This window comes from Sycon ciliatum, chromosome 6 (genome assembly GCF_964019385.1).
Source record: "Sycon ciliatum chromosome 6, ocSycCili1.1, whole genome shotgun sequence".
Taxonomy (NCBI): domain Eukaryota; kingdom Metazoa; phylum Porifera; class Calcarea; order Leucosolenida; family Sycettidae; genus Sycon; species Sycon ciliatum.
Genome location: NC_088648.1, coordinates 30,718,021 through 30,737,828, shown reverse-complemented (window position 1 = coordinate 30,737,828; position 19,808 = coordinate 30,718,021). Strand labels below are relative to the sequence as shown.

The following is a 19,808-nucleotide window of genomic DNA, read 5'->3' as shown; positions in this document are numbered from 1 at the left end:
TGTGGTGCGGAGCCAGCACACGGAATCTAGAGGCATACGAAACGACATATTGGAGTAAATGGAATAATTATAAATAATTTATAATGGTGAAATGGCAGCATACCAGTATGTGGCAGTTGCTTTTATAAAAAGTGATGATGATGTCATGATAGCGCATGGGTATACAATGTTCGGCTGCCATCGCTATATGTATCCCAGTGCGCTTTTACCGCCGCTTGCACCCGATGATGGTTTGTGGCTACATTGTAAAAAAAGGAAAGAAAATCATGTTAGCGTGTACAGTAAACCTCGATAAGAAAATGTGTTCGCTTCAGAAGAACTAGCATTCGTAACTCCATTTTTAATAGGGCAATAAGCTTGGGGAACGAACTGAAGTTATTGTCTCGTCGTCGAATAGATAAATCATTCTGTATAAGAAAATCGTTCATTGGGTATGCAATATTGAGAAGAATTCCCATTATTGACAACATAATACCGTCGGTCCCTTGATGTTCATGCTAAAGAGGTTTGACTACACGTTATCACACTAGCATAATGGTATTCAGCACCAGCTGTCGTGTAGAATGTTATTAGATAACCGGGTAGTACTCAGTTTGCAGACAGTGATGATGACAGGTCACGGTCTACGTATCCTCAGGTTGTAGGATGCTCAGTGGCCAGTGGGCAGAGCAAGCAATGCCGCAATGTGCACGCAGCAACACGGTGTACGAGCAAGCAAGTCTTATCACGGTGGTGGTGTTGTAGTGGTAGAAGTAATACGCGCCGCGGACAGTCAGAGACAATGGATGGTGGTAATCCAGGGGTGATGTAGCATGGAGACATCACCCGGGGTTGCATAGCATGGAGCATGGAGTAGTAAAATACCGGCATTTTGCTACTCCCTGGCATGGAGTGTCCACCAGGCATTGTGTAGAATGGAGATTTCACCAGGGATCGTGTAGTCGTGATAGAGTGACATTGCCTAGACCTTGGCCAGTGCCTGCTCCAAATCCTTGATGAGGTCGTCAGAACTCTCCAGACCAACGCTGTACACACCGTATGGATGAGCGAGTGCATAAGCATGAGCGTGTGTCAGTATGGGAGAACATGTGCATGCATACACATACACGCGCATGCAACACACATGCGCAGCACACACGCGCGCACACACAAATGCGCAGGTAAAAATTAGATTGTGCACCACATCAAAACCAATGTGCCTCATAAAAACCTATCTCACGTAGATCTACGAAACCCCTGGTGATAACACAATCATGGTGCATGGCAAGTCTAGATCTTGACTCATGAGTCTTGCCTATGATGTCATCCACACAGTTCTCACCTGAATCGAATCAGACCCCCAGCTACTTCCTGCGTAGCAGGGACTTCCCCTAGCAAGGCCATAGCTTTGGGGTCATGTGTCATGGACGCAGGATGCTCCACAAGTGACTCAACACCTCCGAGAGACACGGCGAAGATGATCAAGCGCAGACTCTGGGAATGCACAAACAATGCATTCACACACCAGCACACCACAGGCACATGCCAAACCCAAGTACGCATACACACACGCATGCACACACGCATGCACACACGCATACACACACGCATACACACACGCATACACACACGCATACACACACGCATACACACACGCATACACACACGCATACACACACACGCATACACACACGCATACACACACGCATACACACACGCATACACACACGCATACACACATGCATACACACATCAAAGTGAAACCCAGGTAAGTATATGTACACATGCACACATGTTTGTGCTTTTCTCCGTACATGTACCATTGTCTTTTTCATTACTATTTTCGAGCTGGATATGTGAAGATGGTAAAAAACACACACACACACCATGCCATCCGTTCAGTCACACATACCATGACAAACGTCTTGGCTGCCTCATAGCCACCCTTGAGTACAAACGAGACCATTCCACCGTAGGAATCATTCAGGACGTGTTTCTTGGCGGTGACGTGTTGTGGATGAGAGTCCAGACCTGGGTAATACACACACTCTATCTGTAGACAGAGACAGAGGGGGAGAGACAGACACACACGCACATACACATACATACACACCGTGACACACATACACACACAGCGGAATGGGGAATGGCAATGGAACAATACTGATACGGATACAAATTCATATGCAAAGTAGTGCTGAAACGATTATATCGATTACTCGTTACTTACTCGATAAGAAATATATCGAACGGTTATTTCGATTTTATCGGCTAAACGAGTAGAATGGTACTTACGCTCGGTGCGGGATTTCCCCCCCTTTTGGGGATCGCACAAAGCGTGCATGCATCGAAAGTGTTGCGAGTCCGACACGAATACATGTATGTACAGTCATGTCTGTACACTTGCAACATCGATGTACGTGTAAAGTACAAGCGCGATCTGAGAAACATCGACGCGATCACCGTCGCCGTCTTTTCAGCGGACTACTTTTCTTACATACAGCATGCAGGACGGGCAGGCTCGGTATGTGTCTACACCAGCTGCAGGGGCTGGAGTTCCCTCCACGTGCGAGTAGCCTTGAGCTAAAGACAGTAAAGTGGTCTTCAGTACGGAGGATTAGCAAGACGAAATTCGCGTTCGCGTTCGCTCTCCAAAGAAAGCCGAACTCAGTGACGGAATTCGCGTTATGAGAAGGATTAGCAAACAGAATTCGCACATGCATGATGTTGACACGACGTAGGCAGTACAGCGTGGTAAATTTATGACTGCCCTGACACGAATCCACGATTCGTGTTCCGACTACTTTTCCGAACGAAAAATGCGAAAGTTCGCAATCCAGTTCGCGAACTGAAAAATGTTTGCGAACGCGAACGCGAATTTCGTCTTGCTAATCCTCCGTAGTTTCATGTTTTCCGTTCTGCCAACGGTTCCCGAATCAGTTTGCTCGACGACGAGCTAGGCCTGGCGTCTGGGCCTATTTTGAGCAGAGACAGGAAAAGCAACTAGTTGCTTGTTGGTGCGCCTAAAGTCAGCTCATCCGTCGAAATCCGCCGATCTGCACCCCTGGCCGGCTTCTCTGACTTCATCGTTGGAGTCAGCGAAGTCACAGGCAAAAGGCACCATCAGCTCTTGGGTTGCAACCAGTGAGTTGCCTCTGTCTTGTCTGTATTCGTCTGGTCAGTCCGAACAGCTGACGGACTTGTTGCGGGATCATCGGATCTATGCGCCCGCTTTCCGTCGTTGGACTCGTAATCTTTTTGAAATTCACAGAATGTACATGTACTGATGTAGTTACAGGGTACCTCACTTCAAACTCTCCAACTACGGTCTCTTCGCTGCATAGGTTCACTTCACTTCCAAAAAATAATAATATTAGATATAAATGGAATGCACCAAATTTTCGGGCATGGCCCATCTTCAGGGTGAAAAACCATTCAACGGTTCCCTTTTTGAATGGTTTTTCACCCTGAAGATGGGCCATGCCCGAAAATTTGGTGCATTCCATTTATATCTAAAATATTATTATTTTTTGGAAGTGAAGTGAACCTATGCAGCGAAGAGACCGTACAGTAGTAGTTGGAGAGTTTGAAGTGAGGTGCCCTGTAATGTGTGAGTGGCTGCAATGGAGTCTGCGAGTGCTTAGAAAAGTTTATACTGATGTAGTTACTTCAGTACTATAATAATCGTTTAGCCGATAAGCCGATCGTTATGGTATCAGCTAAGCCACTAAGGAAAAAACGTAATCGTTTCAGCACTAATGCAAAGTGCTGGTGGTGGACGGAGAAAGAAGTATTGTCCTTTTTAGTCTGTTTGTGTGTCACACGTTATTCTCAATCCCAATTAAAAATGTGTCCACTGCAAGTGTAGTACAGGTAGACTCCCTCTAATTCGAGCCTCAAAATTCCAGGCCCCAACTTCGAATTATCCGGAACTGCTAATTATCCCAAAGCAGTCCCATGTACTGATATGTAATACAGTAAAACCTGTCAAGGCGACCACTCGGATAAGGCGACCACCTGTCCTAGAAGACCACAGAAACCTGGACCGAGGGATGCTATTTCCATTGCAGTCAAATGCCCCTGGATAAGGAGACCACCTGGTGACAGAGACCGCCTTGTGAAGGTCCCTTGAGCGGTCGTCGTCTTAGACAGCTTTCACTTTATAATAATGTCAAAATGCTCGAAATTGCATGAATTGCATGCTGACTATTTTTTGCACATTTTACTTGCATCAACGAAACATAGTTCATCATGTATTCTGTTCTGAAGTATTTTCCGTGCTAAACCACATGTCGTCTTACAACTCATACATTGTAGGCATGTTCTAAGTCAAGTGGACTGCACTGTACAGTACACTCACTACCATATACAGTATATATGTTGTAACTGCCTTTCTCTACCTGCTCCCAGTCCCGTGCCATCTCCACACTTATACAAAGGGACGACGATAACTACATTTAGGAAGACTGTTTATTACACAGGCCCGTCGCACCAAGTTTGGAGGTGGGGCGGCCATGGAAGGGGGGTCCGGGGGTTGTCCCCCGGGAAAAAATTCCAAAAATTGAAGCCATTTGCAAGCATTTCCGGGTATTTGGTGCCATTCCAGTGTATGGTAACTACAATGAAAGTCTTTTTGATTCTGCAACAAACGAAGAAGACGCTACGATCGGGGACAAACATTACCCTCCCCCGGGAAAAAAATTCAAAAATTGAAGCCAATTGCAAGCATTTCCAGGCATTTGGTGCCATTTCAGTGTAACTGCAATGAAAGATTTGCAACAAACCACGATCGGGGACACGGATTTGTCACGTTTGCGCTAAGCTGCGCGTGCGATCATTGTGCTTTGTGGTAATGTGCTCCAAAAAAAAAAAAAAAAAAAAAGCCGAAAAAGTGGGGCGGCCTCACCCAGCCGCCCCGGCTGTGACGGCCTTGTTACAAGACGACGATGGAAACACAATTACAGACATGACGAACTCAAGACGATGACATGATGAACTCAAGACGAAGACTGCTTTTCACACCACAGCAACACGCGCATGCACCAACATGACGTACACACGACGTACACAAAATAACGTACTACAACATATACACACCACGACATACAAACATGTACCTTGTCCTGACACTGCAGGTATTGTGCAACAGTCATGGCGTTCGTACAGTGCTGTGCCATACGGACATGCAGGGTCTTGACCGCTCGGTGGAGCAAGAATGCTTCAAACGGAGACTGGGATACGGGCAGACAAGAGATGGAAAAAAGAAACTGACATGATATTTCGACAGTGTAGACAGTTTTCGATAATAATTATGATGTGAACTTAGCAGCATGATTAAAGTTTACAGCTACTGTGTTTCCGGGAGCATGTGCAGTTTTTGATCTTGTTTGAAGAGAGAAGCAAAACTTTCCTATTAACTAAAATAATGTCTTTCACGTCCGTTAGTTCAGGGTGCAATGATGTTGCGAGTCACGACTGCTTACACTTCCAACATTCATTTTAGTCCTGACACGCAATACGGATGAAAAGTTTAGAAGGAAACACCGCAAGCTCGAAGTGCTGGGAAATTGAGATTTTTGGCTTAGTTACTGTATATTGACAGCGTTATGGCTTTTAGAAGCGTGACCGTACTGTAAAACCGGAACGTCTAACGTTTTAAAGACCAATTTTTTTCGTTATTTGAAGAAACGTTGTCGCGAACCCAGTTCGAGATGTCTGTGTAAAGATGGGTGTCCAGGTAGCCATCGTTAAACTTTCTGCACGTTATCATGCCAAAATTACAAACAAACGTTAAACTTTTTGGTTTTACAGTAGTTTAGAGCTGACTCGCTCTTTCCCATTCACTCTGCAATAGCATCAGTGTTTTTTATTATCAATTCTTACGTTTCGGCAAAATTGCCCTCATCACGTTTGTAAGAGCGGGTCTTCTCTTTGTCCCACTAACATACAGTCGACTCCTGATATACTGAACACCATTGTGCAGGAGAATTAGTTTTTTATAGCCGAAGTTTGTTATAACAGAAATGCACTCACACTATACAAGCAGAAAATCATGACTGACATATGCACGGGTATGCCCCCACATGAGCGCGACCCAAAACAGCGCCGTTGACTTCAGCGCCCCCCAAAAGCCCCATCCCCATAACTGGACATCCCCAAAACAGACCACCCCTTCAGCGCGCACGCTCAAATCAGGTCGACTCATTTACACTCAAACCCAAAAGATGGACACTCGACTTGTCAAAGACTCACATCATGATCAACTCGAAATGGCCAGTTCAGTATTGAAGGGCGATATTGCCTGGACTCAATTTATAATCAACTCTAGAAAGCAATGATGAACTAAAAAAAGCAATTATCTTCCGCAAGACCGAATTGTTGTGCGCCTTTAGTACACCAGACATGTTCTGCATGCAGCTGTAACTTACTTTTACTGTGTTACTGTTGAATATTTTGTTTAGGCGTGAGTGAGGTGGGAAATGCTTCTCGACGAGGTGAAAGAATCTTTGCGCGACATTCGTGGCTACTGTTTTGCTGAACGGAGGATTGTACCAGAATCTTTCGTCTGCGGTTTTTCTTCTTTTTCTCTTCATCTTTTTCTCTCTCCTCCATGTACACGATCTGCTCGGCGTAACCGCTGGCCTTGAGCGCACTGTTGTACAGAGGTGCCGCCTCCTGGAAGATGTCTCTGTTGGACGAAATATCTGTCAATCGTCTGCTGATAGACTTGGGTATTTGTTGGATGATGGTTGGCGGGTGGTTGGATAGTGTGTGGACATACATCGGCGTGTCATTTGGTTTTCGGTAGGGGCGGTAGGTCCCGTCGGCTAGATTAAGTGTTACTGGTTATGTACTCTTGCTAACATGAGCCTGCACATTATGGGTCACGTGTGTAATGAGCTGGCTTATATTCGGACGTTAACGTAATTGGTCGCGCCAAAATGGGGCGTGCAAGAGACGAGACGAGCTGTGGTGACACAGTGTCACATTAGGTCGCGCTGTACTGGGGGTGCTAATATGAACACGCGCCGTTTATGGTTGCGCTGTTTTGGGTGTAAATCTATGCACGATGACAGTATGACTGCACTTCGTTCATATGGAGCCCTACAAGATTCGGTTCGTTATAAACGAAAACTGTTCGCTATGAAGAGTCATTTTTGTATGGGTTCAAACAGGGACATGGACAATGGTTCGCTATATGCGAGTTTGATTTGTTATAAGTGGAGTCGACTGTATTGCAATAGGAACTACCTCCTGAGACTCACCATGATTCCACCCAGCATCTTTCTCATCTGCAGCATGGCGTGCTTATCGTCATGGTTACGGAAACACGCACAGCCAGCCGTCAAGTCACTATGACCACCCAGGTATTTCGTACTGTAGAAAAAGGATAGAGAGAGAGAGGGGGGGGGGAGAGAGAGAGAGAGAGAGAGAGAGAGAGAGAGAGAGAGAGAGAGAGAGAGAGAGAGAGAGAGAGAGAGAGAGAGAGAGAGAGAGAGAGAGAGAGAGAGAGAGAGAGAGAGAGAGAGAGAGAGAGAGAGAGAGAGAGAGAGACAGAGAGAGAGAGAGACAGAGACAGAGGCAGAGACAGAGACAGACAGAGACAGAGACAGAGACAGAGACAGAGACAGACAGACAGAAACGAGAACAAGGAAGGACATGTGCATATGCATAGCTGGCATTAGCTGCCATACACATAACACAAAGCATTTGTAGGCGTGCACGCCGTCTGGCCTATGAACAGCACTTTGTGTTCAAATTATACACCTTTTAAAAATGGACAGTTTTTCGTTAGACTTAGACCGAGTTTTCCGAATCCATAGGAACGTCACCACCCTCTGAGATCAAGGCCCAGATGCAGCTCCTAAAGCGGTTGGGAGGTGAGTAGATCCGACCCACCACCAGGTGGCAAAGACCGAAAATCCCATCAGCTGCACACCTTTCATGGCCGGGTGTTTAACCAAAGACGTGGGATACGATAACCTACACGTCCCGGTACTTACCAGCTGTGCAACACGATATCAATGCCGTGTTGTATCGGCTGAACGCAGTAGGGTGATGCAAACGTATTGTCGATCATGGTGCGAATATGACGTCCGGTTTCGTTGGACAGCTTGCCAAGCTCCTCCAAATCCAACATCTCCATGGTAGGGTTGGTCAACGTCTCGCCATATAGTAGCTGTAAAGCAGGCATGTGAATCAGGAGCAGAGACTATTACTACATGCATGCACGTAATATAACATGTTGAAACCTGTCTCTAAGGCGACCACTCAAGGGACCTTGAAAACGAGGTATCTTCTACCGGGTGGTCTCTTTACTCCTTATCCAGGGTCATTTGACTGGAAAATTGGGAATAGCATCCATTGATCTTTGGTTGCAGTGGTCTTCTGGGACAGCCGCGGGTGGCTGTCTTATCCGAGTGGTCGCCTTCACAGGTTACATTGTGTATCATACCATACATGGCATTTCAATAATATGCATGGACATGCATGAGAACTTGTGCGAGCGATTTTGCAGACATGCTCCCACATTGTAGGATTTTGAATTGATTACCCCCTCCCCCCCCCCCCCCCCCACACACACACAAAGAAAATGCAAGCCTGGCACATGTCCAGATAGAGACTTGAAGGCAGTGCCAGGCGTCATCTAGAATCCAGTAATAGCACTCCAGCTAGGGAGCTGCACTCAGAATGGCTGTACAGACAGTGCCGAGCATCTAGGAAAAGATAGTGCTCGTCTGTGATACTGGACTGTTTTCGAAAGCTCATTCGTCCGGTGCATAACAAATAACAGAACAATAGGATGTGAGCAGTAGCTGAAGGCAATGTGAGATCTTTTTTACTATGGCTTTAGCAAATTTTATCACAAAATTATTGCGTTGCCAAGCCTCTTTTTGGGGAAAAGGGTACAACTGAAACGAAAATGTTGCAATCCTACCCGTATGGTATGCAATGCACTGCTGTTTGCGCCTGGCCACTCAGTAAGATGGCGGCAATCACGTCACGTGCAAAAACTCTTCGAGTTTCCATAGTAATACACATGGCGCGTGTGCACGCGTACGCAAACAATCATGCGTGCGCCAAAAGCGGACCCACAAAAATTAAATTTATTTGAAAATCAACTAACAAACAACATGTTTGGGATATCGTTTGAGCAAGGAACTTACCTGAAACGGTCCTCAATTGGCCTTCCGCTTGCGCTTGGCCCTTTGAGGGACAAGTTTGGCGTGCTGAGGAAGCGTGGAGGAAAGGTGAGCCTTCAAGACAGTCCGTAGCTTGTCGACATCGTTCACGACGCCTCCGTGTCGCTTGCGAAGGTCGTTGAACTCGGCGTGAATACTTTCACCTCCCTGCTCAGCTAGTAGGCCCAGGCCAACTCTAAATCTTGCCAAGGCGTCAGGCAGATGGCATTCCAGCAAATGAAGCTTAGGCGTTACATGCCCAAGTTTTCTGCTGACGACCTCTTGCCGTGCTGTGGAGAGGAAGGTAGCGCAATCACTCTCGAACAGCTGAATATCTTCTGCTGACATTGTTGCGCAGGACGAGTATCTTCTGCGGCAGTGAGAGAACTGAGTGAGCAGGTCATTATACCGCTTTGCCACTACTCTGGCCTGGTCGAGAACGGATGGAGGTGCTGCTCTCTCTGTGGTGGAGGCGACAATCAGAGGCGCATTTGACAAAGCAGTAACCACTGGTGGCTGCAGGGCATGGTGAATATGGTTACCGATAAAGGCACCACCATGGTACCGCTGGCGACAAATATTGTACTCCTGTAGAGTTCTGTCCAGCGAGGCCTCACATGGACCATGCAGAATACTGCAGCTCTGGAGCTGGTCAGACAGAGCCTTCACCTCATCCTGGAGAGAGTTGATGGCGCTTGTCGTGGTGTGCTGCTTCGCCTGAATTCCTGCTGTAGCCGCTTCAAGCTGTGGGGCAGTCAGGTTCAAAGCATGGATCGCAAGCCATTCGAGCTGCTCCTGTAGACTGTCAGCTGCTGTGCTCTTGTTCTGAAGATCCAATTGCTTCTGGCGAAGGCTCTCGTGCATCTCTGTTGTGACAGTGTACGCTCGGCTATCTGTGCCAACTGCTGTACTGGATGATGCAAGGGCAACGTCAAGCATCTGGCAGTCCTTGGTCATGGCATCAAATATCCAAGCGAATATTCCCAGATCCAAATGAAGAACGGGAATAATCACATTGTCCAGGGACACAGGCAAGATCGGTGGCCGGATGCAGTTGTTGTGCTTCTTAGCGTCCGCTAATTTTGCACCAGCTACAACAAAGGCAGCGTTGTCTGTGCACAACGAATCGAGACTGCGCGGTGCTCCGCTACACCCAGGTAGCTGAATCTCTTTCCGCATAGCAGTGCAGTGCAGGCAAGGGTGGGTTCCGCTCGACCCTGACAAGCCGTACAACGTGGTCTGCAGTTCGTAGTCTCCGAACAACAAGACCCTCACTGACCTGTTTCGCCACGTTGTACTGCGCAGCTTCTCGACCTCACTGACGAATGGCTGCAGTGCCGTGCACAGATTTGCTGCCGTATCTTTAGCAGCAAAGATGATAAACGGAATGATGTGCCGTAGAGCATTGCACTGCTGCACATTAACGATCTGGAACGACATCTTGAAGGACTCTCCTCCGTGATCGTCGCCGATTTTGACCCATATCTCGTCATGTGGGATTGCGCCATCATGCCAGTGAAGCTGATCTGTTGCCTCCAGCTGGTTCAAGTAGTGATGGACAGTCCCAACAAGATCAGGAATTGTCACCATTGCATGCAGCTCGACGCTTCCAGATGCTGCTACGAACGGTGTCTTTTCTGCCACAATGGTAAAGGGCAAAAGATCGTCGAGCTGTTTGCGCATTACCCGCTCTGACTCGAGATACAGGCCAAAGTCCTTCAGCCATACTTTCAATTTCCGGAGCTGATTCCATGGCATGTGTAGGTTGGCTTTCAATGCTAGCGTTGTGCCTGTCCCAGGTGTTTTTGGCATGACACCAGCCTCAATGAGAACAGCTTTACGCTCTTCCTCCTTAAGCCGACTTAATGTGGCAGCTTGCTGGACAACTGCACCGGCAAAACTCCCTGCTACGCGCTGGCTGGTTTTTTCAAGCTCAGCACAGCGTCGCCGCACAGTCCTGGCTGATGCATTGTTGGACGGTACAGCTGCAACTGTTGTTCGTTGCCATGTCTGCGATGGACCTCGGCTCCTCAACTGAAGTACGCCAGCATCCGCCTTGCTCTTCACTAGATGGCTGGTGAGACTGTCTGACACGTTGCCTCGGAGCTTTGACGGCGAAGCAGTGAGCACATCGCTGACAGCGGTGGACGGGCCGACTGATTGCTTACCAGTGTTCTCGCAGTTCTGCACATGGCTGGCAAGTTGAGCAAGTGGCACTGTTGCAGGGCAACCAATCAGCGCTCCAGCATAATTGTCGCACCTGACCACTAATTCGGCGAGGCAGCCTTGCAAGATCGGATTGGGCGTGCTGAGATTCGACACGGAGAGCTGTGCATTGCAACCAGGGCATGTTGTATCAGAAGCCAGCCATTCCCACACACATGCGGAACAAAAGCTCTTTCTACAGCAGTCTGCTTCCACGGCTCTCTCTAGCACATTGCTGCATAGTGTACATTGTAATGTAGCTTGGCATCCGATGAATCTATCTGTGCTCAGACTCTTGTTGGCTGCATAGCTTGGTGTTGCTACATCATACAATTTCTGTAAACATGTGCTCTGACTCTCCGAGTTGATCCCTGTTGTCCGAGACCGTGTCTGGTGTGTGCCTGTGTGCGTAGACGTGCACGTGGATGTAACGGCTGCCGCTGTACGGGCAGGTGGCTTTGTTGTTCTCTTTTTCTTAGCCGGACGACCACCTTTGGCGGCTTGCTCAATGGTAGTGCATACCCTGCATACTGTGGTACCATCCTCATGCACATGATCATGGGGAAGCCAGCTACTTGGCTCGGCACATCCTCCACCACAACGTATATACTCTGACTTGCTCAAAGCATAATTCACAGCCTTGTAGCATGTACTGCAAATCTGTGTAGGGTGCACGTGTGGTTGGTCCTGTGTGATATCCACTTCAAAACATTTCAGAATACCCTCGGCATTCTCAGAAACAGAATACGTAGTTTTCTGCTTCTGCTTGGCTAGCGGAACACCGCCGACGCGACACAAAAGACCCAGTAATCGAACATGACGATCCATTCTATAGATCTACACGTAAAAACGGAAAAACAGCCAAAAAAGCGCAGGCTTCGTTTCGGTAGTTTAGGTTTCGTTCGGATCGAGTGAGGTGGCAATCGATCGAGAAAGACCTGAGGTCCGACGAGAAACTCACCAAACATGAAAAATAACTTCTGGAACACGAAGGGAAGGGTCTATCAAGAACGGAGATGCTACTCAATCGTGATGACGAGCGACATGAAGTTGTTTCAACAGATCGTGTCAGAACTCAGCTCAACTTTCACCGATCGTCTTCAAATTTTCTGGTGTGGTCTATCATGTTGTAGTCACTCACTGTATGTGGTTCTTGTTCTTCTTTCATGCGTAGAACAGTCCTAGAAACGCAAGAATGTGACCCGTGTCAGCGAAAAATTGTTTCTGTGAAAATCAAAAATTCAAATTTCCAGGGAGAGTGCGTACGCTCGTACCCAGGACACTGTGGCCAGGATCAGGTCTATGATAACAGCAGTGAATGCCAGGGTGAGGTGCTGAATACCCCCCCCCCCCCTCCCCACACACACGCACACCCACAGTGTTGTAGAAAGTCAGAATAAGGAGCTTACCACCGTGTTTGGTTTGATAGCCTTGCGATACTCGTCAATACAGCATGGCTTGACGAGTGTGACCTCCACACCAATACGGGGACACATCTCGGTGAAATACGACATACACGCTGCATAGCACAGGTCTGGAGCAACCTGACAACAAACAAGCAAAACGCACAAACAAACAAATATCTTCAACTTTGCGTATGACGACACTCGGCGGGGTATCAGAAAAGTGTCCTTGTTCGCAAAGTCTCATTATACGTAGGGAGTTCAGTCACGTGACAAATCAGCTGAAAACAGCCTTCACTCGGGTCACGTACATTAGCATGGTAGCGGTGGCACCATGGACTTCGCTGCAGTTTTTTTCGAACTGCTTTGTCCTGCTTTCTTTTTCAAAGTTGAAAGTTGGTGCGTTTGATAGCTGAGGTCTTCCTGCTCGTTTTGGTGCCGCACTTGCTTGGGCAACTGTAGTTTGAGCTTTTTGTTGTGAGGAGTGTAGTTTTCAATTGGATTTTTCATCTGTTTGGAAGGAGTACACGGCCAGGAAACGCCCACCATCGTGTTCAGCGACCTCGAATTATGTAGAATAGTGCTTTCTTCTCGAGCTGGGGGATCGCTCTTCATCGCGCTTTCAAGACTTTCACCTCCTGATCGTCCAAAATGAATGAATTTCTTGACCCAATATGTTCAAGCGCTAGGAGTGTTTCAGATGATTTGTTGGCCCTAGTGAAAGATTGCACCTGACGGAGACTTTCGCTATTGCGACAAAATGAGCTATGATTTTGTATTCGACTCGTCGCCTTGAAACCAGAAAGAATTTGCTATGGAGTGGTGCTCTGACATGGATTGCGCCAGTGATTGGATTGTACGCGTATTTCACTATTGTGCATTTTACATGTAAAATGTACATGTACATGTACATGATTGATCAACTGTGTGGCTGCCGCAGTCAAGTTGGGCATCTGAAGACCAAACTGCTGTATTTATTATTTTGCACATGTATATACAACCATAGCCATCAGTGCTCACTTCAATTTCATAGTAAGGGAACTCGTGTTCAATGGATTTAGCATTGTTGCTATGGTGGTTGCTACGGGCGCCGCGCTCGTTCTCATTGGTGATCGCTTGCCGAAATATTGTATTTTGGTCAACATTAGGACTAAGCAACCTGTATTGCACCTATATTGCACCTACAAGCCAGATTTCATAGCATTCTGACAATGTTGCTAAGCGTTTGCTAGGCTTTCCGGAAAACCCTGTTGGTGCCACAGCAGTATGGCAGTCCGCATACATCATGATGAAGGTTGGCGGAGGACTTTGACGCCTCATATCTCTGGTATCCTTCAAGATTTTTCATCCAAATTTTCTGTGCTATATCCTGTACTGTAGTTCTTCCCGAAAACAAACAGTTTTCCTGGTTTACTACGAAAGAAAAAAATACGGTGATATCCCTATTATACGTATTACAGTTAGATGGGACTTTGCTCTGGCCATGGAAATTCTGTTGTTATTCGCGAATTGTTGTTATATCCGCAGTCGTTATAAGCCGTTTGCGCGTTGTACAGATGCACGAAATCCCGTAGAATCCCGTAGAACCTAATGGGTGTTGAATGTGCAGGACCCTATTGTGCTCTACAGCTATTTCCACTAAGAAATGGGCCCTGAAGGCATTTCAAACGAAAATCTTTTCTGACAGAGAACTAGCTAGTACAGTTGTGGCAAGTGAAATCCGACACTTGGCATAAGGGACTGCACCGTGCATCCTGCAGCCTCTGCAGCCCTGCATACGTACAGTACATGTGTTGCATACAACTTTATCTGTCTGATGACAAAATTCGTACTCATCACAGTCAAGGTTCAAAAGGTGCTAGCAAAAATGACTGGGAATTGGATACCAATACTCCTTATGTGTACCGTGTTTGTGAACTGTGTGTATCTAAGCTGTGACCTTTCGACCTGTTTGGGATGCATGCGGCTCTATAGTACAAATTAGGTGCAGTGCATTACATCATTGATGTCCATTTGAGGCGCTGTCCCCTATGGCAAGTGTCGGATTTCACTTGCCACAACTGTACATGTGACCTTTACGTATTTTAATGATTCAACTATGAAAAAAAGGTTTACCCCCCTCTCCCACACAGACACACAAACACCAAGCTAGAACTTCCAGCCTATCAGCTTACCACGTGATCTCCTTTGCGTAGAAACGTGAGCAGTGCGGAGGAGATGGCAGACATACCGGACGCATACATCAGACAACCACCGTCGGCACCTTCCAGCTCAGCAATGGCGTCGGCCACCAGGTTGGTGGTGGGGTTCTCACATCGACTGTATACATAGCCAGCCTGTAAGCGGGCAAGCACATACGGGAAGGGGAACGGCAAGGTTGCAGAAATCATTATATCTGAGACTCATGCCATACCTTTCACGTCATACAGTAAAACCTACAAAGGCAACCACCTGACAGCAAACTCAGCCAGGAGTTGGCGTGAAATCGAGAGTAAACCATACCCCAGTCTGGACGAGTAGCGCATCTTCAAAGTTTCTTGGGCAGAACACGGACGAAGCATAGATGGGAGCGACCAGCGGCGCTTGGTCCGGTGGAGGATTATGTCTGGACACAGCTCGAGTTCCAAACTGCAACTTTGCTCGTTCTTCCTCGGGATCCTTGCATTTGCTGCCTTTGCGCGGCTCCCCCTCGCAACAACGGCTGCTGCTGGCCAGCTGTCCTGCTCCTTCGGAGCTCATCATTGGACCTAGGTACTACTAGGTATTGAATGAACGACAACAAAAGCGAAAACACGCGAATGGCCTGCCACACTGATATACTTTAAAGGTGAAAGTATGAAAGTATGTTCAAAGCAAAATTGGCGTTGCATTTTCTGTGTGGTACCAAGAGTACGTAACCATATAAGGTACATGTGATACAGTCCCGTCGTCGAATGGAAGCGTTTGAACGGGAGTAGTACTGTACTACACACGTGTGGGCGTAGATTGTATCAAGATTCAAGATTCGAGGGTAAATTTGGTCACTTTTTTATGATACAATCGAGCGTAGACGTCTACCGGTGTACTCACTGACTCGCAACATTATCAGGGAGTCGTCAAAATACCGACTCCATGAACATTATTATTGGGCATAAACCATGTAAACAGGGAGCCGGTTCCATGCTGTCCGATTGAGTGCGCAATGCCGAAAAGCAGAGCTATGCATTCTATTATTGTGCATAGTGCTATGTGTAGTAGTCGGTAGTAGTGGGGATGGGCTGGGAATGCAACAATAATAGTAACATCATGTATGAATCTCAAAACGGGCTATCCCCAATACTGCAATAATATTATAAATAATTATAGCATGATGTTGTGCGTTTCGTAGTAAACCCCCGAACCCCCTGGTGTAGATCTACAGGCAGCACCAGGGAGCCCTACACATACGTATGTGTAGGGCTCCCTGGGCAGCACACGATCTACAAGTAGGAAAGCGATCATCACACTTCGCAGAACTGAGTTTGACAAGCCACAGATCAGCAGATCAGTGCGCATCAACCAGTAGATTCTACGACTCGTACAGATCGGAAGTGCCATTGCCAGATACGGAATCTATCAACCGCGCGATCCGGATATCCACTCCAAGCACCTACTGCAGCCAGTGCGAGTAGAAACCGGGTGCCCGTAGTGGTTTGGCGTTGGCTAAACAAACAACAAACAACGACCTAAACAAACAACAAACAAGAACTCTTTCACTGAAGGCTTGATCCAAGTCTACAATCATCGAGAGGCAATGACTATGTAGACCAGCGTCGCGACTAGTGCTGGGTCTGTTGCTATGTACAGTGCACTACGCTTGGTATCCAGGTTCCAGTCGTAGCCAGCGAGTACGATGGTCGATCGCTGTACAAAAAATCGCTACTCGTACATCGCCGTCACGGCGTGTAGATCTACGAGCACTCCCTGGTCGCAGCATCTGCGAGTTTTCTTCACTCGTAGGCCTACTGACTATGTAGATCTACTACGTCGTTGTAGGATCTATGACCATGAGGACAGCCAGGGAGATAGATGTTTTTGCAATGGTAACGGCTCTCCAACATGAATGGGTCCACACCATAAGTACTGGCGGGTGTGTCCAGGTCCTCGCCGTGGATATTGCCGGTGCGTTTGACCGGGTATCGCACACAGGAGTGCTGTACAAAGCAAAGCAGGCCGGCGTCGACGGACGCCTGCTTGTTTGGCTACAGGACTACCTCACCAACCGAAACATCCGCGTTGTGGTTGGAGGCCAGACGTCAGATGCTCAACCCATCCAGGCTGGTGTCCCCCAAGGCAGCATCCTAGGACCCAGCCTCTTCCTTCTATATACCTGTGACATTGAACAATGTTTAACTCCAGGAACGCAGCTGAGCAGCTTTGCAGACGACACCACACTCTACAGCTTAGTACAGCCAACTGACGATCTCCAACAGTCCACCGCCTCCCTCCAAGGGTCCCTCAACAGTCTTGAGGAGTGGGGCCGCAAGTGGCGTATCTGTTTTGAGCCAGCCAAGACACAGCGCATGACTCTACATCGCAAGCACGTTCCCCCCTGCACTCCACCAGTCACCTTTGGAGGTGAAGCACTCCAGGAGACAGATACCCTGAAGCTGCTGGGAGTCATGCTCGACCCCACTCTCTCCTACAGAGCGCACACTCGCAGTGTTGCACTGCGCGCCTCCCAAAGGCTGGGTTTCCTACGAAAGGCAGCACCTATCCTGGACGACCATGGTCGAGTGACGGTCTACAAGGGATTCGTGCGACCCCTACTTGAATATGCCCCACTGGCCTGGTCGAGCGCAGCCGCAACTAACATGGCCCAGCTGGACAAGGTTCAGCAACGTGCCCTGCATTTCCTGGGACCTGGAACCATCCTCCAAAGTCTTCAGCTTCGTCGGATGGTGGCAGCCCTGTCATACTTGTTCAAGCTGCACTACATTCCAGGGCCTCCCCAGGTAAAGGCCATGCTGCCACCAACCAAGCCCCCTGCCGTAGCTAGCATGTGCACACGGCAAACACGTCAGACGCACCATGCCTTTCAGCTGAAGTGGACACCCCCTCGCACAGCCCCTGACTACCTCCTGCGATCCTTCCCCTTCTTCGCCATCACACCCTGGAACAACCTGCCTGCGGACCTCCTGCTTCACGAGCCTCATTCAAGACGCCTCCAAACCTTCAAGGTCAACGTATGTAAGGATCTAATCCGAAAGAGATGGCTGTGGTCCACACAGTACCTGTGACGATGATATTGAGATTTGAGACCCATTTAGTATTTACCTCTCTACTACTACTTGCTTGTTATGATTACTGTCCTCTTTCTTCATTTTCCCTTCTGGTTTAGTCATTACACGTATTAATTTATATTATTTGGTGCAATACTAGCGCCCCTTTCTCGCACCAAATTATTATTTTTGCTACCTGACCATGCACCCCCCCCCCCCTTTTTCGATGCCAGGTTGCAACGCTAACGCCGAGACCCCTGGTCGGTCGAGTTGCTCCCTGTACATCGGCACGTCGTCCCTACATCCCCTGTGTCTTGTCTTGTGTTTGTCTCCACATGTCTCTTTGTAGGGCTGTGTTCCCAATAAAAAAAAAAAAAAATAAATAAAAAATGGCACGATAGAGATCATAGCTCGAGTCGATCCGGTACTAGTACGCGGTACCCGATGTCGATGTGTACAACCGTTGTGCGTTTCAACCGGTATTCCAAGTACAAATTCGTGTACAAGCCACCCTTTGGCTTTGTTTCTCTCCTCTCCTTGTCTCTTTTTTTGTGATATGGCCGGCACCTTACCTGTTTGGTTGAATGACATTATAACACAACAAAAGCACTTTTACTCGGAGTACCGATATACCGCTCCCTCATCGAAACCAGGGAATAGACCTACATGTTTTGAAGACGAATTACACATTTGCTAAGCACCTTCAGACCATGCTAAAGGACGCAGCGTCTTTTCAGAAGTATTTTGATCTTCTTTTCAGCAAACGCCCTCATTGATCTGCATTGCCTGTATTGTATAACTGTGTTTACTGCGTTCCTAGTTTAAATTCGTTTTTAAAAACATCTCTTTAAATCTTGCCTTATCCCATTATGACCATGCTTAAAGACGAGGCGTCTTTTCAGAAGTATTTTGATCTTCTTTTCAGCAAACGGCCTCATTGCTCTGCATCGCTTTTATTGTATACCTGTGTTTACTGCTTACTGCTTACTGCTGCTTTATTGTTCCAAGTATCAGTTTAGTTTAGTTCAAAATTTAATATCTTTTATTATTATTTTTTCTCACCCCACACCCCTCTACTCTGTTATCGGCCCTCTTAATAGAGTTGTGTTCATCACTGTTGAGGCTTCCGATGGAAAATAAAAGAATACTACTACTACTACTACTACTACTACACCAAGAAATGTGGGCTGACATTCTGCAACTGACACCTGTCCAGAATGGAAAAAACACACACAATGCCCATCTCTGGAGACTGTGCATGTCTTCCTGATGGCTCACATCCTACGAAGACCAATTGTGGTGTTTTTTATTTATTTATTTTTTATATAGTATGTGCACATCCCTACAAAGTAATAGGGGTAATAAAAGAGACAAAGACAAAAGACAAAGACAACAGAGGAGTAGTAGGTGCTACAAGAGCTGTGCTGGTCAGGCACAGTGCACTCCTCCGACCATTTCGGTCTCGGAATCGACATGGACTGTGTGGGCCAAGACATGGACTATGGTGGTGAGTTTGTGCTGGATGTGGATGGCCAACCACTGAACCAGTACAACGAAATCACTTTCCCGGAGTGTACCTGCCTTTGATGCTTGACTATAATGCATGCTCGAAGGATGAATTATTTGTGTGCTACAGGAATGGCAGGCTTTGCACCCATCCTTCCTGGGTGACAGCTCGTGCTCTGGGATCCCACTGATCTGGCACAATGGTTTGTCTCTTCCGGTCTGCTACCTACTTGAGCAGGAGGATAGTCAGACTGCACTGGAACGATATGTTAACCTTGCTGTTATCTCCCCAT

The 19,808-nt window shown here is 47.4% G+C and overlaps 1 protein-coding gene across 2 annotated transcripts; it reads right to left on the bottom strand.

Moving 5' to 3' along the window:
- Nucleotides 1-69: 69 nt before the first annotated feature.
- Nucleotides 70-15,577, bottom strand: LOC135819891 (L-methionine gamma-lyase-like). 2 transcript variants are annotated; one of them, XM_065333190.1, is made up of 9 exons: nt 15,272-15,577; nt 14,944-15,105; nt 12,776-12,910; nt 7,983-8,158; nt 7,245-7,356; nt 5,097-5,210; nt 1,892-2,032; nt 1,322-1,473; nt 70-1,025 (listed from the first exon to the last, which is right to left on the bottom strand). In XM_065333190.1, exons 1-9 carry the CDS (start codon nt 15,509-15,511, stop codon nt 962-964), a joined length of 1,296 nt encoding a protein of 431 aa, XP_065189262.1. In that variant the 5' UTR covers nt 15,512-15,577; the 3' UTR covers nt 70-961. The 2 variants fall into 2 exon arrangements, with proteins under 2 accessions (XP_065189262.1, XP_065189263.1); XM_065333191.1 differs by having other exon boundaries at nt 15,209-15,340.
- Nucleotides 15,578-19,808: the final 4,231 nt, after the last annotated feature.